Source organism: Helicoverpa armigera, chromosome 4, assembly GCF_030705265.1.
Source record: "Helicoverpa armigera isolate CAAS_96S chromosome 4, ASM3070526v1, whole genome shotgun sequence".
In the NCBI taxonomy this organism is placed as follows: Eukaryota; Metazoa; Arthropoda; class Insecta; order Lepidoptera; family Noctuidae; genus Helicoverpa; species Helicoverpa armigera.
In genome coordinates this window covers 992,136-1,008,912 of record NC_087123.1, presented here as the reverse complement: position 1 = coordinate 1,008,912, position 16,777 = coordinate 992,136, and the positions used below count along the sequence as shown (strand labels likewise).

General features: G+C 36.8%; 2 protein-coding genes across 2 annotated transcripts in view; one reads left to right on the top strand and one right to left on the bottom strand.

Moving 5' to 3' along the window:
- The first annotated feature begins 6,962 nt into the window (after positions 1–6,962).
- On the top strand, positions 6,963–9,643 carry LOC110370494 (uncharacterized). Its single transcript, XM_021326316.3, has 2 exons — positions 6,963–7,466; positions 8,452–9,643. The coding sequence occupies exons 1-2, from the start codon at positions 7,315–7,317 to the stop codon at positions 8,906–8,908; spliced, it is 609 nt and encodes a 202-aa protein (XP_021181991.3). The 5' UTR covers positions 6,963–7,314; the 3' UTR covers positions 8,909–9,643.
- Positions 9,254–16,777, bottom strand: part of LOC110370470 (uncharacterized) — a 22,407-nt gene continuing 14,883 nt past the window's right edge. Inside the window, exons 2-7 of the mRNA XM_021326285.3 lie at positions 12,364–12,501; positions 11,929–12,036; positions 11,386–11,544; positions 10,970–11,166; positions 10,502–10,694; positions 9,254–10,224 (exon numbers count right to left, since the gene is read on the bottom strand). Coding sequence (XP_021181960.2) covers positions 10,105–10,224; positions 10,502–10,694; positions 10,970–11,166; positions 11,386–11,544; positions 11,929–12,036; positions 12,364–12,501 — 915 coding nt within the window. The 3' untranslated portion in view covers positions 9,254–10,104. The remainder of the gene's footprint in view (positions 10,225–10,501; positions 10,695–10,969; positions 11,167–11,385; positions 11,545–11,928; positions 12,037–12,363; positions 12,502–16,777) is intronic.

The window sequence follows — 16,777 nt, the reverse complement described above, 5'->3', positions numbered from 1 at the left end:
TATTACCCAGTTCTTCACAGGCAATTTCCATTGAATTCCTTACAAGCAATACTATAGTCTAGCTATAGAACGAATATGGAGCGATATCGTCCTACAATCTAGGACCGGCTTTCTCCTACAATAAATTAACAGCATCTTGCATTACTGGGCTATCTATCAGATAAGTGACTGGCACAACTGGTAAAATTGTCCGAGATTTATAATCTGGAACATTTTCCTTTATAAGGTGAAAAATGGTTACATTAAATATGTCAGTTTCGTTTATGCATGCGATAAGATTAATGGTGCAAGACCGTCGCTTTTCATTTCTGAATGGTTGTAAAGTTGGAGATCTGACGGGTTGCAAATCTGTCAGCTGTTGCTTGCTTGCATTCTTTGCGTGAATTTAAGGCAGTCACGAGAATATAATATAGATTTCTTTGATATACAGCTTGATTTCGCTTTTGTAGTAAATTAAAATTGCATCAGGTATAAGTATATGAAATTTTAAGAATTCGTCTTCTAACGATTACAAGCACGATTCCCTTATTTTCAGTTAAAAAAAAGACGAAAAGGTAACCGTTTCGATACTATCATATTTCCCTTAAGGTTTCTTAAAAGCATACACAAATTACCATAACCAAACATAATTACATCATAACAGGAAAAACTTTCCTCAAAGCGACCAATAAACGAAAGTTCCCAAAAACCCGTTTGGCAAGAGTTCACACCTCCAACCAAACTTATACGATTAAGGTAATTAGTATTAATAAACCACTTCCTGAAGTGAAATTGCCATCATTAACGTTCTTAATACTTCCTTGTACTAAGCTTTATCTGCAAAACTGCTACCGTTAGCAGTTAAACTGCATTTTATCGTCTATAACGGACCTTCATCCTGTGGTAGCTTCAATCCTATAAAGTATAACATATCCCAAATTACCTCTACCATCCAAAACCTATACCCTGGCTTCTATAGCTAAGCCTCCAAGGTCCAATTTCCATTGGCAAGAATTTTAGCAGCGTCGGTTTTAAAATTGTCAGCTTCTAAGAATGGTTACCAGTTTATGATCTCCAAAGGAATCGGAGGTATAATTATGGTCAATTGGAAATGTGATTGGACATAAATAACGGGTAATTGACTCGGATGGACGTGAACGATTTAATTCAATTAAATTGCAATGCTGTTTCAATTATTCTGTGTGGTGATGTTCATCTTCTGCGATAGACAAGTAATTTTGTTAGCGTTATGGTACTATCGGCGATGGTATGATAATTATGTAATTCTGGAATTTAAGCTTAAACGTAATCTTAGCTCAAGGATTTGGTATTTCTGAGCATTTCAGAAGACAAAAAGTAAGGTTGCAGTAGTGTGTCAACAAAATTCTTTGATTTATGAAATAGCATTTTAGACAACGCATCGCAGAACTATATCATAGTAAGTTGTAGTGAGAACTCTACACCTCGTATATTTTTTTAGTCCTCAGAATTTCTCCAAAGTAATACCTATGGTTATTATTTACGGTTAAACAATATTAAGCACGCATGCACTTTAAAACTTCAAACTCGTTCCAGCTAATTGACCATCAGAATTTCTATCATTAAAAACAAATAAAAGCTAAGAACAATAGCCAAAAGCCCACAAACCGCATTTTGTTTATTTTCATTGACCTGCATTGTAGTGGCCTTGATACTGCATCATTATATTACAATCAATCACGTACACGAGCCGACCGTGATGGATGCCCATAAATATGATTTAAAACTACATGTGCAGTAATGTGCAAATTATATCATCTCCAGCACGATCAAATTTGATCCTTAGCAACTTGCGTTAAGGTTCACTGCTCCAACACAACATTGACAATGAGGCATCAGTATCTTTTTATTTAGACTTTAATGGTAGACACGAAACCAATGGAGCTTGAACTGTCATTATGTTCGTAGACACCTAACTAAAAACTGAATTTCGTGAACAACGAACCTCGATGCAGATCATCAAATTTTGGACGTCTGATAATGATGACTCACTTGAATTAAGATGGAATCGCTTTCCAAAGGAAAGGTGTCGAGAGATCGTTGCAATTATCAGACGTTCGGTACGATGCGAGGCAATTATGATCTTTTTGCCGTGGACCCGTTATCTTGGCTTAGATGCGCAGCAAAAACGCAACTGGCGCAGTGTGGAGTGCTTCGCCGGCGTTGGCGCACGCTAGCTCGCGTACTCGTGCAACACTATGTCGCCTCGGGCCCTGTTCGTACTCGTCGCTATAGCCTGCATCGCGCAGGCAGCGGCCCGCCCGGTCAAGAAGACCCTTAACTTCAACATGTTCGTGCTCCGGCCTAAACAAGGAGCGTCCGACAGATTTTTACTATCAACCGATGGGGTGTCCAGGTTTGGGCCAATATTGGAGATGTTCGTCCAACGCTTCCAAGGGTTGATGTCCGTGAAGCTACCTCAGGAGCAAGCTAACGGTGTTTCTGTCCCTGAGCCAGCTGCAGGAGTGAGAGGTGAGGTGCCTGTTGGGAACAACGCTGAAAACGAAGTCGATGGAGTGCAGGAGTCGAAGATGCCTGGTATCGTGGTCAGGCCATCTCGTACAAAGCCAGGAACTTACGAAGTGGAAATAGACATGGTGATAGATGACGGCCAGCCAGATGAGAAGACACAGTAGGCAGTTGACGCGGTTTGAGGTAGATTTGGACCAAAAAGCACAAAGTTCATGACTGCAAAAAAAATTGTACGGCTTTATTATTAGAGTATAGTTCGAAAGTGATGGAGACAAACAAATGATATTATTTAACTTATTTAATAAGTAGTTTTAATCTCTTTGTATGAAGTTTTGTTTTCAACCAAATTTTTGATATTTTTCAGCGAAAATCTTCTCCCGATGTTGTTTTCGCCTTTTCCCAATTATGTTGGCATTGAGACATTTTTCAGCGAAAACGACATAATCAAATAATTGTCAGTTCTGTTAATTTTGTTTGATCTTCGTATCGTGATAATATAATTTCTGCATTTATTATAATTAATTTAGTTTGTAAGTTGAAGTCGTAATATTATTTATTTTGTTTATTCTTGCCATATGATTAAGGTTTAGAGTTCGTAATAAATTATTTTACTATTTTTGTAATTTCTTTATTTTATTTTGTGTTGTGTTTACATTATTTTGTTCCCAAATAGGTCCCTAGTAACCAAGTACATACTTTCTGTAACTGTATACTATTCATATTTTTCCTAAACTTGTTTCTGAATACTCTATTTTCTAAATTTTTCTTTAGAGTATTTACAATTTGTAGCAAGCCTATAATGGTGCTTTTAAAAAAACCACCATAGTCCTCTTATCCAGGAAACATTATTTCATTCTCAACATTTAACATTTTTCCTTAAATGACCCATATGCGATTGAATTAAAAAAAACTTTTCACACAGTCAATAAAATTCACATTATTAAATATATTTAGAAATATTTTTTTTAATTCAAGTCTCAATTTTTTTTTAGAAACAATTTTATAGCTAGCTCCCTGGGATACTTTACAACCTTTCCTCACAGTTTAAATTCCTATTGTTTTGTAAGTACGTCCCCAAAATACCGTAAGTTCAAATATTTCTGCCCTCTGATAGCTGATCGCACAATTCATGTCTCTCAAGTTTATATACCTCATCAGAATATTACCGAAGGTCCTTCAACTACACTACCAGAGTAGCTTTTTCAAAATAAATGGCATTGTCTAAAGAATTCCATTTTTATACTAAATTTACACGAGAGGTTCTTGAACTCGCATGCCTAATTTATTGCTTCGTTAATTATGGTCGAGACTTTTCTAATGGTTTTATTGTTCTTTACTAAGTTCAATTAGGATTTTCTTTTACATCACAATATGTAGTTTCATAATTTATTTGTCTATACGAATATTCATCATGATCTTCTTGTCGATCGAACACAATTATTTTGTACAAACATCAAAGTCAAAGGATTTATTTGTACGTTCAGTAACTTTAATACCTTCAACATTTATTGAAAACACAAGAACATTATGGGACCACACAAGGATTTTTATCATATCCCTTGATAAATACTTGTTACGGAATAATCTTATCAATAGCAATTTAGTTAATGTTCTAGTGTTTAACTGTAACAGTACAATAACTAAACCCTAGAACAGTTAGTAATAAATAAGGAGTAACTGCGTTGCGGTGAGATAAACCGAAGACTTAACATTAAGTTTACTGCAAGCGCAGTTACTGAGCCGCATCAAATTACTGCCGCTGATTGTGTGCTTAAAGGGCAACATACATACAGGTACTTTGTTTTTTTTATATATTTTGTTATCTACATTATTATAGATTAGACGGTCCATCAGTAAAAAAGAGTGCATGCAGTAGAGATTAGAATGTTGAGATGGGTCTGTGGGGTGATCAGGATGGATAAAGTGAGGAATACCTAACTAAATCAGAAGCAGCCGAAAAATCAGAATTGGTCGTGGTACAGTCATGTGATGCTACAACAAAGAGTGTTAAGCTTGTATGAAGTTTTATTTTCAACAATAATCTTGGTATTTGAATGATGGATAGAGAGGCGGATGTAGACCAAGAATATGATAGATTGATTACAAGTAAAATGTCATGAATAGATAGGGAGTTGATGACTCTCGACAGAAATGAATGGATCAATCTCCGATATAAGTTATCACAGCTCAAAATGAAAATAATAGGATCAAAGGTACTTTACCTTACCTGTACATAAAAGTTATCAAACTAACTAAACTATCGATAGCAATAAACCTCAAAGTATCAACATTCGCTTGAAGTCAGGATGCTAGCGAAAGTGCGTCAAACGCGGAAGCTAGGCGCGCGGTCCGCATGCTAATGCAATGCATCTCTGCATGACTGGGCTTATGCAAGTGCCCAGAAACTACAGAAAAGTATGGACACATTTAAAAAGTTGCATATAGGTAACGTTTTTCTCTCGCCTTCAGGTTCTTTTTAAGGATGCGTTTTGAATATAGATTATTGTAGTAAACTGTGCATACTTACGCATATCATAAATGTGAAGATTTTATTTATTGAGGTTTCAGGGTGAAATGGCTGCACATTTTAATATGGACCCAGGTAGTACCCTGATCATATTCGTAGGCTTTATAGTGCGTTAAAGTAACTGAACAAAGCGGCAAGAAAAACTATTATTCTTTGATCACACAGACTTGAAATTCGGTGCAGTATCCCAGCAATTCTAAGAAGTCTAATCACGCACTCTCTTCACAAGAACGGTTACTTTAACGTTTAATTCTTGAACGTACATTTCGCTACACATCTGTCAATATACTTTGGAATTCTGCAGTTAGTAACGTGAATAGTTTCTAAATGTATACGCAGAGAGAATTTTAATTACTTGTAGCGAAAGAAAAAGGAGTTGCCGGCTGCTAGTATACGAGTAGGAGCAATGGATTGTATAGTGGCTTATTATAAATTATCAAAAACCATAAGGATCGAATAAAAAATCTGTCGTGAAAGCTAATGTAGCCAACACTATATGCATATACAAAGGACCTATTAAACCTACTGGCTTCGGCCATCGGTTTCACCCGCTTCCTAATGGTATCTAGCATCCGAATAAAAGTAAGTTTGATAGCGTAGGTATCCCTACTTCATAAACGCCTTATACCTACCAAGGGCAAGAAGTTGAGACTCTAACTTCTAGTCTAACCAGAACCGTTCAAATACCAGGTTTTTTATTTCTTGGAGCTACGCATCTAACCTCTACTATCCAGTTACCAGAAGCGAAGTTGAAATAACCGTTTTCAGAAATTCTGACAAAGATCTAGAAATGACAGCCAGAATCACCTGCCTAACTGGTTTCAAAGGCAAACTAAGTTAATAGAGTTTCTTTAGTTTTTTAGGAAAGCGTTACAAAGTCATATTTGCCGTTCTATTCCTGGAAATATTACGAAAAAACGCAATTTTGCTTATCCTTTTTATCTAAAAACCAGAATCAAAAACGAAAATGTAATTTGAAAAAACTACAGCTTCTGAAAGAGGTTATTGACTCCTTTCGTCTCGATTATTATTCAACAATTTTTCAGTCTAAAAATACTTAAACTTACGGTTAATTACAGTGGCACTTTGACCTGTAATTCGTAACGGTTTCATAAAGATTACATGAACATATAAAATGGGTGTAATTAGTATTATTTTGTTTCTTCTTATTCTCATAGAAAATTAATGTGAACACATTATGTTTAATGTGTGCTAATATTTCACCTAGGATTACAACAATGGCGTCATAATTTTATTTTGTTTTTATGTCTGATAATAATTGCAAAGATAAGCCTTAGAACATACAGGGTGTTTAAAAATAATCCAAGCATTATTTTAAAAATGGTTTAACATGTGGGCTTAATAGCGATTGATAATGATTGACTGATTGATAATTACTGAATAAACGATTTATTATTTACTATTTGCAAAAAAAAATCGATATCTGTACCAGTTCGGTATATTTTGCAGGGTTTTCTATAGAACCAAGAGAATTGGGTCAATATTCTAAATTGATAGATTTCTAGATTCTAGACAATGGGTAAATTACCATTCAGTGACAGCCTACACATTAAAGTTTTATGTTCGGCTCATGTTTATTACATTTTATCACTTTTTTGATGGGGAATTGGAGTACTCGGTTTTTCCCCATCATTTTGGGTTCGGGCTTTTTTTTTCTATGATATTGCCGAGGAGGCACAGTTATGTTTTTTTTTTTATATTAACAATTTATTGAAAATATATCGTTGTCGTATTTTTTTATTAACCTTGTGGGCATAAAGTGCTTTAAAATTGTTTCAAAAATATTAATATCAAAGTGACTGATTTACAAAGATCATTTTGATTAATTTTAATAAAAATTAAAATATACAAAAAATATTTTGAACACACCATTTATAATTTTCTTCCATACAATGAACCCCAAAAAAGAAAGCATTGCCCGCCGTAAGGTCAGGGCTGGCAGAGTAGGTCGTCGTCGCAACTTGAATAATAACTGACTGCCGAACCAAAACACATACATACTCATCCTTGCCGGCAGACAAACGGTCGCTCCTGACTTCCTGGCACACAAGAAAAAAAAACAAAAAGAAAAAACCGAATTCTAAATTCAAAGTGTTTGCCGCCAGAATTTGACAGCTCAAGCTAAGCAAAGGCAATAGTGTTCGTCCTAGGTTTTGCACGTTAGAAACTTTAAGAGCTTGGAACTTTGTGGAGACTCTCTAAGTTCTCTTTAAGTAGAGGACTGTAGAGCAAACTATAAAACTTACCCAAGTAAAAAAGTGGTGATCAGTGCAAAAATGAATAAGAAATTGGCGGTTGTGTTGTACCTGTGCGTTGCATCAGTGTGCAGCGCACCTATGCAGCTGCCGTACCTTCCGATGCAATATGGGATGCAACCGCAGCTTCCATTCCTGAGGCAGATTATGCCGAATATGCAGGCGCCGAACGTGTAAGTACTGTTTATTTTTTATGTACCTATATATATGTTTTTTTATTATTTTGATTTCCCGCCAAATTGAATTAATTTTGAAGTGCAAAATAAAGGGTAAAAACCTACACGTTATCATATAAATAAAACTAAAACATCATAATTTTGTAATTATTCCGCTATCTTTGAGTATCCGGTTAACAATAATATATAAGGTTCGTTAACAAAAATCCTAAAAAACAAACTTTTTAGGATTTTTGTTAACGAATCTTAAAACTTAACAGCATAAAATCTGTAAGTACATTTTAAACAGCATCAGGGCAAAGAGTTACTTTTTTTCTGTACTGCACCAGCTCACCTACTTTTCTCATGAGCATACAAGGTCATACTCAGGTTAAATACCACGTTTAAAATGCAAACACGGGATGTACTCGCGTAGGAAAGCTGCTAGAAATTAAATATCCACTTTTATGGTTTACTAGCTGTTGCCCGCAACTTCGTCTGCGTGGGCAAGTTTCATACAAACTTTCATCCCCTATTTTATCCCCTTGGGGGTAGAATTGATCAAAATCCTTTCTTAGCGGATGCCTACGTCATAACATCTACCTGCATGCCAAATTTCAGCCCGATCCGTCCAGTGGTTTCAGCTGTGCGTTGATAGATCACTATGTCAGTCAGTCAGTCACCTTTGAGTTTTATATATTTAGATGTGCTTACTTTACAAGTTTTCAAATCAAGCACTTGTGTAAACGCCTCGCAAATTCCATGTTTACAATTAAAACTATGACCAAGTATGGTTCCTAGGAACATAAAACGTGGCTACGATATATAAAATTAAAAAATAGCAACATAGAGAACACCAAATAAAAAAATACCGAAAAATACAGAAATTATGCTAATATCAAAATGTAGTTCTTTTGACATTGCGTAATATTCATATACAGCCCTCCTTACCTAATACAAACTTATACCCAAAGAGCTAATAAAATACTTCAATCAATTCCAGGTACCCCCAGCAGCAGCCACTGGTCATAGTTCTACCCAACCCAGCCGCTGCACCAAACCCAGAAACCGATGACAGATACGTAAACCTCAACGAACAAGTCACTAACAATCTAAAATCTAACACTGGACACATAGACGAGAACAAAGATGCTGTAGTTGTAGACGCTAATCCAAAAAACCCAGAAACGCAGCCTAAAAACGCTATAGTATACCTACCAGAAGAAGGCAGATTTTCACTAGGCCAGATTATATCATACATTCCTTTCTTGCCAATAGAAATAAATGTACCAGACACAATATCTTGGATCGGACATCTGATATCCGGAGGATTGTTTAGACCTCAGGGTGGGATGAAGACACTTGGGAATAAAGGTCAGATGCCAATTATAGTGATGCCGTACCCTGCACCTGTACCTCAGATGCCTTACCAAGGACAAATGCCGGCGATGAACCAATAAGCTATGGAAATCTAAAATGTGAAAGACTGATAGTGAATTGTTTAGAAGTGTTGGTGGCTAAACAGCTACTGTATTGTAGATAGTGGTGAAGCCCGATGAGGGTGTTTTAGTGCTATCAAATGGTGTGGAGAATCTTTAATATATTGAATAGTTCAATATTTTTGTGTTTCTGTAAGTTATTTCTCATTTAGAGACAGCAAATCCTAAGCATGATTGACTACCTGATTATACTTTTGAAATACATCGAAAATTAGTAGGCAAATCTCTCTTTTGATGGCTAAGCAGATATTTTATTGCTTAAACGTGACCTTATATATGGGATTACAGAAAATAAGTGAAAGAAAGTTTTATGCAAAATGCTTTATTATTATAAAATAATAATAATAATTAAGTCACAGATAGCTGTCATAAACTGAAGCCTTAAAATAACATACATACTATACATTATATCTAAGACGTTATGGTAACAAAACTTAACTTTTAGCAAGGCTGAGTTCAAGAGTCTAACCATGGAAACAGAAAGAAAAAGAACAGTGCTATTGCAAAATTTTAAATACTTAAAACATTGGTTACACTATCAAACTCTAACCAGGCCAGAAATGACAATCAATTCAAAGTAGCATACAGAATTATAAATAGTCCAAAATATCAGAAAAAAATAAAACAAAAGGATACCAATAAAAAAAAAAACATAAAACATAATTCCGCTTTCAATGATGCTACTTCAAATCAAAATGTACATGGCGACACTACCGCTCCTAAAATGGCAACATTTGTAGAACAGGCCGATAATCTAACTATTGAACATTCAGTTAACTCGTAATTAGGTTACTACAGTCATACAAACTACTTCATTAGACTATCGGCTAGCTAAGGTACTCATAAAATTAATATCTTGATGACCATCTATGTTTCAACCTACTGAACTAACAGTAAGCGAAATCAAAGGATCGTAAATGGTCTAGAAAGTTTTGTACTAGATAGGAAAGGCGTATTAGCAACTAATATAGAAAATATTAAAAGAGTGAAACGTGGACCCTTAGATGATGGTAAAGTTATTCATTTGTACTTCTAAATAGTCAAAAACTTTCTAGCCCTAATTAAACTTAAGAGACTAGACATTTTTGAACAAAACAAAATTACGCAAAAATTAAAATGCAATGAAGTTTTGTCCGAAAGTGTCAAGCTGGTTTGGTTTATTGGTGTCCAACACCGACGGTGTCTTCGTCAACACGGTAGCCAGTATCGACCTCTTTCTTGGGAACAATGATGGAGACGGGGTAGTTGAAGCTGTAGAAGAAGCCATGAGGGGGACCCTGGAAACAAAATAACGATAGATAAGTAACATGTAAAATAACAAATGGATGTGGATAAATCCCTTATACAGTGTAACAACTAGATTGGGCAGTTAATCTATGCTTTGGTAAAGTATAGTGAAGGCACTTTCGTGAATTTAAAGGGCACAAGGTTGAATCAATCATAGTACTTTATGAATTTTAGTTAAATATATATTTTGAGCCATATTTAAAGATGTGTAATTTGTGTGTAATTTCAAGACGTGTAACCAGACATTCAATAATCTTGATCCCTTACCGTGGGTTCAACCTCTTCCTCTGGTTGTTGGTATTTCTGTTGCGCTCCATAGGAAGGCTGGTTTCCTTGCACGTAGCCGTTCTGGGCCTGAGCGTAAGCTACGGCTTTGCCTTCACGAGCCTGGTTAGCTTCGGGGGCAGCGACTACTACTCCGTCTTGTTCAGAAGCCTGGGCTTGGTAGTTACCGTATTGTCTGTAAAATATTGAAAAGTTTAGAATTATTTCGATTGATTTCATTATTATGGGTTGCTAGAGAGTGAAGGCATATCTGAAATTGTGTAACAGCCATTGTCTGTATCTTTTAGGACATTCGAAATCGAAAGGTTCCATGATATGATGATTCTATTTGGTTATGGTGGAAACTTTTTGTGTGTATCAGAACAAGCCAAAGGCAGAGTACTAGTAAATCGGTCTTTGTCTTAGATATGAAATGATGTAATGAATATTTCTAAAGCCGAAATTACTCACTGGTAGTTTTGCTGATAGTTCTGTTGATATGGTGGGACGGTAGGAGCCTTGGAGTTGGCTGCAGCTGCCTCGTTCCATGCCTTCTCGAAAGCAAGACGAGCTTCCCTCAGGGCTGGGGTCTCTTCAGCAGGCTTCAGCTCAACCTTGGGGAGGTTGTCCTCTTGGTGGAAACCTTGGCTGTCAGCGTAGTAGTTTACCTGGATAATCATTCATGTAATTTATAAACATCGTTTGATTTCAAATCTATACTTGCAAACTTTAGGGTTTTTATCCAACTGTTACTTTTTAATTTTAAAGGAGTTTATGGTATACTTACAAAATACAAAAAAAAATAGTTCAGTGTTACAGAATTATATCCTTAATTTTTTAACTCGAGTAAGACAAGAGGTTCCTAATAAGTTCACACAACAATTTACCTTGACAAGATCCTTTTGGCCAGGAACCTGGTAGACGTAAGATCCAGACACAACTCCTGAACCCTTGCGGTTCTCAACCTTGGAGGACTGAGGGGTCTCATAGCCGTAGGCGTATTGTCCTAGACCGTCCTGGCCGTGGTACTGGGCTGCGTTGTAGACCTGAAAATGAAATTGGTTAGGTAAAGTATAATGCATATTTTAGGGCCGGCTTGTGTACCTAACCGTCGTACCACAAAAACTTTTAAACGTGTCTGTTGAACACTTGTCTAATAAAATGTTAGATATGACGTTGAAAGAATGTCCGTTTTGTATCCACATTTTTAAGTTAGTTAGTAAGGCTGTAAACGTTTTAAAACATCATTGTTCGGCTGAAATTGACATAATTATGATTTAGCGTGAAACAGGTAAACGTTTACGATATTTTAACGGAGATTTAATGTCAACCGCTGATATACGTATTTCTGTCCACTGACATTTTAATATACCTAAACTTGTATACTGCAAAAGGGAAGAGGAACTAATAACAATTATTCGAAGGTTTACCTCCTCAAGATAGTCATTAGTGTTCTCGATCTCATGTCCATCTTTCCAGTAGTGGCCAAGGGTTGGACCGGCCTCGGCTGAACGAAACCTAGGGTCGTCGTAACGGACCTGGAAACGGAAAATAACATATAGAAAATGAGATAAATTGACAGGTACCTAATGCTTAAAATACGTGCTTTAACAACGAATGATCTTTCTTATAAAAGGAGTAGGGCCTGACCCTGAAACCGTTGTGAGACCCTCGAAAAAAACACTCAGACTTAGCCACAAGGTTCTTAAAAAAAATTCACTAATCAGTATCAACATTTCCTAATTGAATATTGCAGGTGCAATCGCTACATATATGACTCTAGCATTAAACTAACAATAGCAGAATTTAATCTCTAGTAGACAAATGCACAGATGGATAGCTTATTGAAATCCTAGACAACTTACCAGCGGTAAGACAGCGGTACGGCCAGCAAGCTTGGGCTCATTGAAAGGCAATTGGTTCAAGTACTGCTGAGCTTCCTCAGGAGTGATGTCGTTCTTAAAGACATAATTAGACTGTGGGGCGCCTGAGGCGAAAACCACCTGGAAAAAAAGATACACACGTAAGTATGGTTGGTTCAATTGCAGATGAATTGTTTTAGGAGCTTGGTTAAGTGAGTCCTGGTAATCTTAAACATGAGAGGAAAACTAAACTTAAGAAGAGTTCGTGCTCTATTCATAAACGATAGTATTGTCAAGATAATGCAATCCAAACTAATATTATAAATGCGAAAGTACCTCTGTCTGTCTGTCTGTCTGTCTGTCTGTCTGTCTGTCTTTCTGTCTGTCTGTCTGTCTTTTCTTCACGCCTAAACTACTGAACCGATTTGTGTGAAATTTGGTACAGACATAGTTTGAAACTTGAGATAGGACATAGGATAGGTTTTATTACAAAAAAAAAAATAAAAATAAAATTATTCCGGACATATAGCGCCATCTATTGGTCAAATCAAAAATCTGCTGGTAGTCACTATTTCACGCGAACGAAGTTGCGGGCAAAAGCTAGTGATTAATAAAAAAATATCGTAGTTATAAGCATCCTTTAAAAAAAGTCGCATTCTATTTCTGATTCGTATCTACATTACATAACAAATTAAATACAGACGTTACTAGAAAGAACATAAATTCTATTCTACATGCATAATTAATTTTAAATCTCCACAACACAGACGGCGAATTGCATACAAATAAGAAATACATACGAAAAGTTTCATCATTGGCAAATAACGTATTAAATAACAATGCTAAACAGGATCCTAATGTATTTCAAGGTTACAACCAAACAACGGAGATTAGAGATGATCCCAAAATAATAAGTTATTACAAACTGACTCATGATTTAGAAGCCGGTTCACTCGCAACCGGACTTTGAAATGTATATAAGATAGAGGATTAGCTGTTTGCTTTAAAATAAGATGATGATCTTATACAATATAATGATATGGTCATTTGTGGAGTTTGAAATCTATCAACTTGATGATCAAATTGAAATAAACTTGAATCATTGATGAGTGTTAAACTATACTCTCAGTTGGCTATTCCATCTGTAATATCTACCTCTACAGCTGCTTTATCATGTCCATCTAAAATATCTATAGGTGTTTTATCATAAGCACTTGCATGATCAGTCACATTTTCATCATCATATTTTTTTCGTTAGTCTGCTAAATAAATATTCACATTGTCGAAAAAGGCCCTTTTGGTCAATCCGATTTTTGTTATCTACCGAAAAGACCAGGCACTTATTCCTCCTAAATTGGATTCTTCATACTTAACTACCGAAATTGCTTCTCTGATAATAAGCATTCCTCCATTGACAAGACGGTCTTTCTTTACCTACATTGCTTGAATAGCAGCAATCCTTTACAAAACAAATGAACAATAATCTGTAGAAATATTCCTACTATGAATGAACGCCACGGCCTTAACATAATTCATGCTAATACAATATGCACAAATATGACGTCACTATGTTGATACTAAAAATATGTGTTAGTGTGTAAATATACACATAACAGATGCTGTATTTGGGCATTTTATCGTGATGGTAAAACCCACAAAAATGTTAGCTACAGCTGTTAATAAGGCGTCAGTGTTCGAAAATAATGCATCTCATTCATATGCAGGCTGAAACATGTAACATTTTCAAAGACGCTTCAGTTCGCCTGATTCAACTGGCTAGCGGTGAAGGAAAACACCGTACGTAAATCTGGATCTCCTAATAACGTAAAATACTGATACGCCAATCCACCTTCAGCAAGAATGAAGATAAACTTATAGGTACTGAACAATGAATAAGACACTAAACAAATTGATTATAGAGATGCACATGTATTTTTTGTCACTTGTACTAAGCCTATAGTATGTATGTATATAATGCACTCATTATCATTATCTCAGCCTAGGAGGCCCACTGCTGAACATAGGGATCCCCCAATGCCTTTAAAGGATTGGTCGGAAAAGATCTGAGTCTAACCCCTACCCATGTATATGCACTACACAGTTATATCAGAATATAAATTCCGGTTCTGATGACGCCTAAAGAAGATGATGGAATATTAAAGAATTAATTTACCCATATTGCGCATCATTGAAAACACGTGCCGTTTTGATACAAGTAGGTAATATTTTGATAAATAATTATATGCCATGAGATCAGCGCCCTGTTTGTAGATTATTTATCTGTCTGTCCGTCTGTCACATTTTCTTAACTTGTTAGTCTTGATGTGTGGCATCAACATCAATGGCGAACACATCTCTCACTTGCGATTTGCTGCCGATATCGTCATTATGGCAGAAACGCTGCAGGACCTACAACAAATGCTGAACGACCTGGCTGAGGGATTGTTCACACCAAACGTATTGTCCGCCGCTGACTGTGAGTATACTCACTGTCTGCCCCAGTGTGAACGTCGACTCAATCTGCAGAACGCGTACTCACCAAGCCGACAATAGGCTATAGCGTACGATGCGCTACATGTGTGAACAAAAGAATAGGCTCGTGTAGGTTCACACTAGATGCGTATTCTGAGCGGCTGACTATTCTACACATAAAAGGGCTCAGTATTTGAAGTTGCTCGTAGTATATTATAAACGATAAAACTAGCGTAATTTATTTTTTTTCAAATCAGACGTTTTACTGATATTTCAATTAAATGATGCGCATTCAGATAGTTGCCATTTGCGAAGCTCTAGAGGAAGACGAAAATAATAATAAGAAGAGATTGTGGGTACATCCCTTAAATTTGAAGAGATGTTTTCTTGGTCAATTTCATACTTTATATTTCGAATATAGACTTTATCCAAATAAGTTCAAGAAATATTTTCGTATGACAGTAAAACATTCGATGAGTTACTATCTTTAATACGTTTAAGTTTATATAAAAGGGACACTAATTATCGACGTGCTGTACCGAGGCGCGGCGGTGCGTACGCGGCGGAGCGGCGCTATTCGGCAACTGCGTCCGCGTAGCCAATCCGCGTCCGCCGTGCATAGTCGCGTAGTAAAATAATCGGCCACTGAGAGTCAGCTACAACAGACGACGTAACAGCGTATAGTCGGTTCAGTGTGAACGACAATTTCAATATATATGGAAAAGCAATAAACTGCGTAACGCGCGCTCACAGTCAGCGGCCGACAATACGTTTGGTCTGAACGATGCCTAAATCTTCTCTACGCATCGGCCTACGGATGAACTTGGACAAAACCAAGGTCATGTTCAATGAACATGTTCTACCGGAACCGATTGCGATACACGGCGCCGTTCTCGAAGTTGTTCGGAAATATGTATACCTCGGGCAGACATTGCAGTTAGGTAGAAACAACTTTGAGGACGAGGTGAATAGGAGAATTCAGTTGGGTTGGGCTGCATTTGGGAAGCTACGTCGAGTCCTAACATCGTCGATCCCACAGTGCCTAAAGACGAAAGTCTTCAATCAGTGCGTCCTACCTGTCATGACTTACGGAGCCGAAACGTGGACACTGACGGTACGGCTGGTCCACAAGTTTAAAGTCGCTCAGCGGGCTATGGAAAGGGCTATGCTTGGCATTTCTCTGAGGGATCGCATCAGAAATGAGGTAATCCGTCAGAGAACCAAGGTCATCGACATAGCCCACCGAATCAGCAAGCTGAAGTGGCAGTGGGCTGGCCATATTAGCCGAAGAACCGATAACCGTTGGGGTAAACGAGTTCTAGAGTGGAGACCACGCCTCGGCAAGCGTAGTGTAGGACGTCCTCAGGCACGGTGGAGTGATGACTTGCGCAAGACGGCTGGCAGGAGCTGGATGCGAGTAGCCGAAAATCGATCTCAGTGGCGTGCACTTGGAGAGGCCTATGTCCAGCAGTGGACTGCGATAGGCTGATGATGTAGTCTTGATGAATCATACTTCTAGGTTACGTCTTTAATTATGTTTAATCTTTATTATCAATGTATGATTTTCCTTCATGTTGAATGTAATTAAGTTTCAATAAAGTTATTGCTCATAATATTTGGTTTCAATAAACTTACGCCAAAATATTATTCTAAAACAAGTTCGCAGAGGTAGTTGAAGATGAACTGCGCTTTTTGCTTATTTTTTAATTTACTTTTTGATTATTATACTACGCAGAAGTTTTATCTTCCGCAAAATAGTTTAGCCATCAAACCAACTGAACACAATGTGCTACTTTTATGGATGTGTAAACAAATACACATTACTGTTGTCAATGCTACTTATTGTAATATTGTCGTTAAACATTATTGTTAGCAGTTTGATCATTCTACAGGTAAATGGTTCGCGATTGATTGTCTTGTGGCTTAACCTTATTCAAGAAATACC

Bases quoted from the DNA above. Each gene is read 5' to 3' on its own strand.
- LOC110370494 (XM_021326316.3), top strand. From the start codon at position 7,315: ATGAATAAGAAATTGGCGGTTGTGTTGTACCTGTGCGTTGCATCAGTG. The intron at 7,467-8,451 runs GTAAGTACTGTT...AATCAATTCCAG, and splicing joins AATATGCAGGCGCCGAACGT to GTACCCCCAGCAGCAGCCAC.